The sequence below is a fragment of the Arvicola amphibius genome, chromosome 14 (assembly GCF_903992535.2).
Source record: "Arvicola amphibius chromosome 14, mArvAmp1.2, whole genome shotgun sequence".
NCBI classification, from domain to species: domain Eukaryota; kingdom Metazoa; phylum Chordata; class Mammalia; order Rodentia; family Cricetidae; genus Arvicola; species Arvicola amphibius.
The window spans coordinates 4,449,009-4,452,164 of record NC_052060.1 but is presented as its reverse complement, the minus strand read 5'-3'; the positions used below and the strand labels follow the sequence as shown (position 1 = coordinate 4,452,164).

The following is a 3,156-nucleotide window of genomic DNA, read 5'->3' as shown; positions in this document are numbered from 1 at the left end:
CCTCATGGTGGGCCCATCTGTTTGTCTCTTCTCTTGGGATCCCTTGTGGCCCACTGCAGTCGCTTGGGACTTGCACCATCCCTGCCTGGGACTGGCTGCTCTCAGGACCTGCTGCTCACTGCTGCTGCTTGAGGACCTGCAGGGTTTCTGCCACTGAGCCACTCGGGGATCTGCAGCATTTCACTAATGATCAACTTTCTGGGTCTATTTGGAGACTGTGTTGCTTAACTGATTCTAAATGGAGTTTGGTGTGAGATACTGAAACAAAGCACTCAGTAAATGGTGAAGGTGGTGAATACCTCATATGCGCTCTTCCTGTCTGATCACAAGACTCACGAGGGAACTAGAAACGAAACTGAAAAGACAATACTAGACAAGGTGGTCTTGGAACTTGGATTTGACTTATGTGTAACTCTCCCACAGCTCCCGAGCACACACCAATCAAGATGTCCTGCCAGCAGAGCCAGCAGCAGTGCCAGCCTCCTCCCAAGTGTGCCCCCAAATGTCCTCCCAAGTGCCAGACCCCAAAGTGCCCCCCAAAATGTCCTCCTAAGTGCCCTCCTAAGTGCCCTCCTGTCTCTTCCTGCTGTGGCTCCAGCTCTGGGGGCTGCTGTGGTTCCAGCTCCGGGGGCTGCTGCAGCTCTGGCGGTGGCGGCTGCTGCCTGAGCCACCACAGGCCCCGCAGATCTTTCCGTCGCCATCGTCACAGCTCTGGATGCGGTAGCAGCGGTGGCAGCAGTGGCTGCTGTGGCAGCAGCGGTGGCAGCAGTGGCTGCTGTGGCAGCAGCGGTGGCAGCAGTGGCTGCTGTGGTGGCAGCAGTGGGGGCAGCAGCCAGCAGTCTGGGGACTGCTGCTGACCTGGGATGTGAGACACTGGAAGCTGTGCAGGAGGAAACCATGTTCAGAAGACCTAGCCCCACCTGTCGTCCTGCCTTCTCCTCCTGTCCTCCATTTCAAGGTCACTACAGTACTGAAGTCTAACTGAGGAGGTTCCAAATTTGTTCCTATATTGCTTCCTCCCTTCTGGGTTTCAGAGAAATAAAGCCTTTCCCCATGGTCCTCGCCAGACTCGTGTTTGTTTTGCATCCCCAGCAATCTATCTTGGCAACTATGGGTAAGGAGTGCCCTGACAGCATTTTGTAAGCCAAAATGACAAGGACGAGGACCCTCTCCTTACTTGGGAAAACCTATATCGGGGAATCTATGTTTTAAAATGGGTAATTTCTTCCAGGGTGGATAAGAAACCACATAATACTCACCCTGGAAGTGAAAAATTGTCTCTGTTGTTCTTTCCCAGGCCCAGGGCCGAAGACATTCTTATGGGGACCGACAAATCCTTCATGGCCCAGGGCTCAAGTATGAGGTCGTTGTAAACTTCTCTTGTCTTCCCTTTTGGCTTCTCATGATCAGTTCCTTTTGGGGGGTTTTGCAGGTAGGGCTCATATTTGATTTCCCAGGTGACAGGTTTTGTACAGTTGAGTAATGGTTAAAGAAGGCCTGCTTGCACACCAAAGCCAGGTCCTTTGGGTGTGTTTAAGTCAAAAGAAGGTTGAGGCCCCCAGCTGGGTCACAACAGGAAACGCCCACTCCTTGGCCTAGGTTTGGAACTTTCCCAATCTCTTCAATATCCTTGGGTGTTAGGGAGGTCTTCATAGTATGTTGTCATTTATTTGAGCCAGTGTGTTGCATTTACACAGACCCCTAAACATCTCCACTTCTATAAGATTCGAAGAGCTTGTCAGGTGTAGTCATCGTCCAACACTTTATTCCAAGCTTTTTTGAAGGTGTTCTCTAATATGCTGTCAGCATCTTGAAGCATACAAGGTGTAGTAGTGATAGAATCCTGAAATGTGGTACTTTCCAACTGGCTTTCGATTATACATTGTATAAAAAGTTGTTACTTCATATATTCTCATAGGAGGTACATGTAAAACTTCTGCCACCTTGTTCATAGCAGATATGGGCAACCATCCATTCTGCCTTTGGGCTAGATCCAGGACTGGAAGCACAGCTGCTGCTTTATGCCCTTCTGGGTAGTTTTTCACTATTGCCTCTATCCTCCTGGAGTTTTCTGGTGTGAAATCAAATGGAGTATCTGGGTTATTCTCAGGAGTATCTCTATGCACAAATAAGGTTCCTCCAGGCCCATTTTGCACAGCGGTCTTATGCAAATTCCTTATATGTCTTGCCCACTGAGTGGTGAGGCCAGCAGCCCTGGCCCGCAGTGCCAAGAAAAACATGGTGGACATAAATCCAATCCCGGCTGCTCTATGCTGATTCTGGATGAACAGGACTGGCCTTTGATCAGTTCTTGACCCAGTGTCAAGCAAAGGTGACTTGTCAGGGTCCAGTCTAGACTGTCCCTACGTTCCAGGGTAGAGTGTTTGGATCAGAAGTTTTGGGCAGAAGAAAAAGAGATACAAAAGAAACACAGACACACAGGAGGGCAATTCAGTGAATATTGAATGTGCCCACGTTTATTTCTTATTATCTTTTAATATCCCAATTGACAAGAGGGGAAGAAGACTTTTTAAAACTCACAACACAAAGAACAAGCAAAGCCATTACCATCTTAATACCCCAAACACCAAGTAACCACACCGTAGGTCAAGATATCCTTGTTAGTAATCACACCTTAAGTCAAACCTCTTGTCAATAGCCTTGAAGAAGAAGCAAGAATAGGCCTGAACTCTCTGACTTTTAGTCAGGGTGGAACAGACCCACTTCTGTGGACCCCCCTAACAAAGACTGGTGTGAGTTATTTTTCTCTCTCTTTAATGAGAATACCCTCTTTCTCCAACAGGGAATTCCCCCACAATTCCCATCTGTTGTTGGGATGGTCAGGATCTTGATGTTATTTTGAACAATACAAGAAGCTCCTGACACTTCTGTAAATGCCACTCTCTGTTTCAATCTCAGTTTATCGATGATCCCCAGGGTACAGTGTTTCCAGAGAATGGTCCAGATGGATGGGATGGGGCACCCAGTTCCTCATTCTCTGAAGACCACACCTTGTCTTGTTCTCCTCATTCTGATCGTGAACTGTTACAAGGGCTGCCACTGACTGGCTAATCCCAAACAAGCAGGTTAATGATCCACAGGTCCCTCATTGTGCACCATTCATGTCTGTGAAGATGAGACCACATCCAGTCTATT

At 48.2% G+C, this 3,156-nt stretch overlaps 1 protein-coding gene and 1 pseudogene across 1 annotated transcript; one reads left to right on the top strand and one right to left on the bottom strand.

The window, feature by feature from the left end:
* The first annotated feature begins 446 nt into the window (after positions 1 to 446).
* On the top strand, positions 447 to 857 carry LOC119801175 (late cornified envelope protein 1A-like). Its single transcript, XM_038311661.1, has 2 exons — positions 447 to 494; positions 555 to 857. Exons 1-2 carry the CDS (start codon positions 447 to 449, stop codon positions 855 to 857), a joined length of 351 nt encoding a protein of 116 aa, XP_038167589.1.
* Positions 858 to 1,486: 629 nt separating this feature from the next.
* Positions 1,487 to 2,240, bottom strand: LOC119801173 (annotated as a pseudogene).
* Between the last annotated feature and the right edge of the window lie 916 nt (positions 2,241 to 3,156).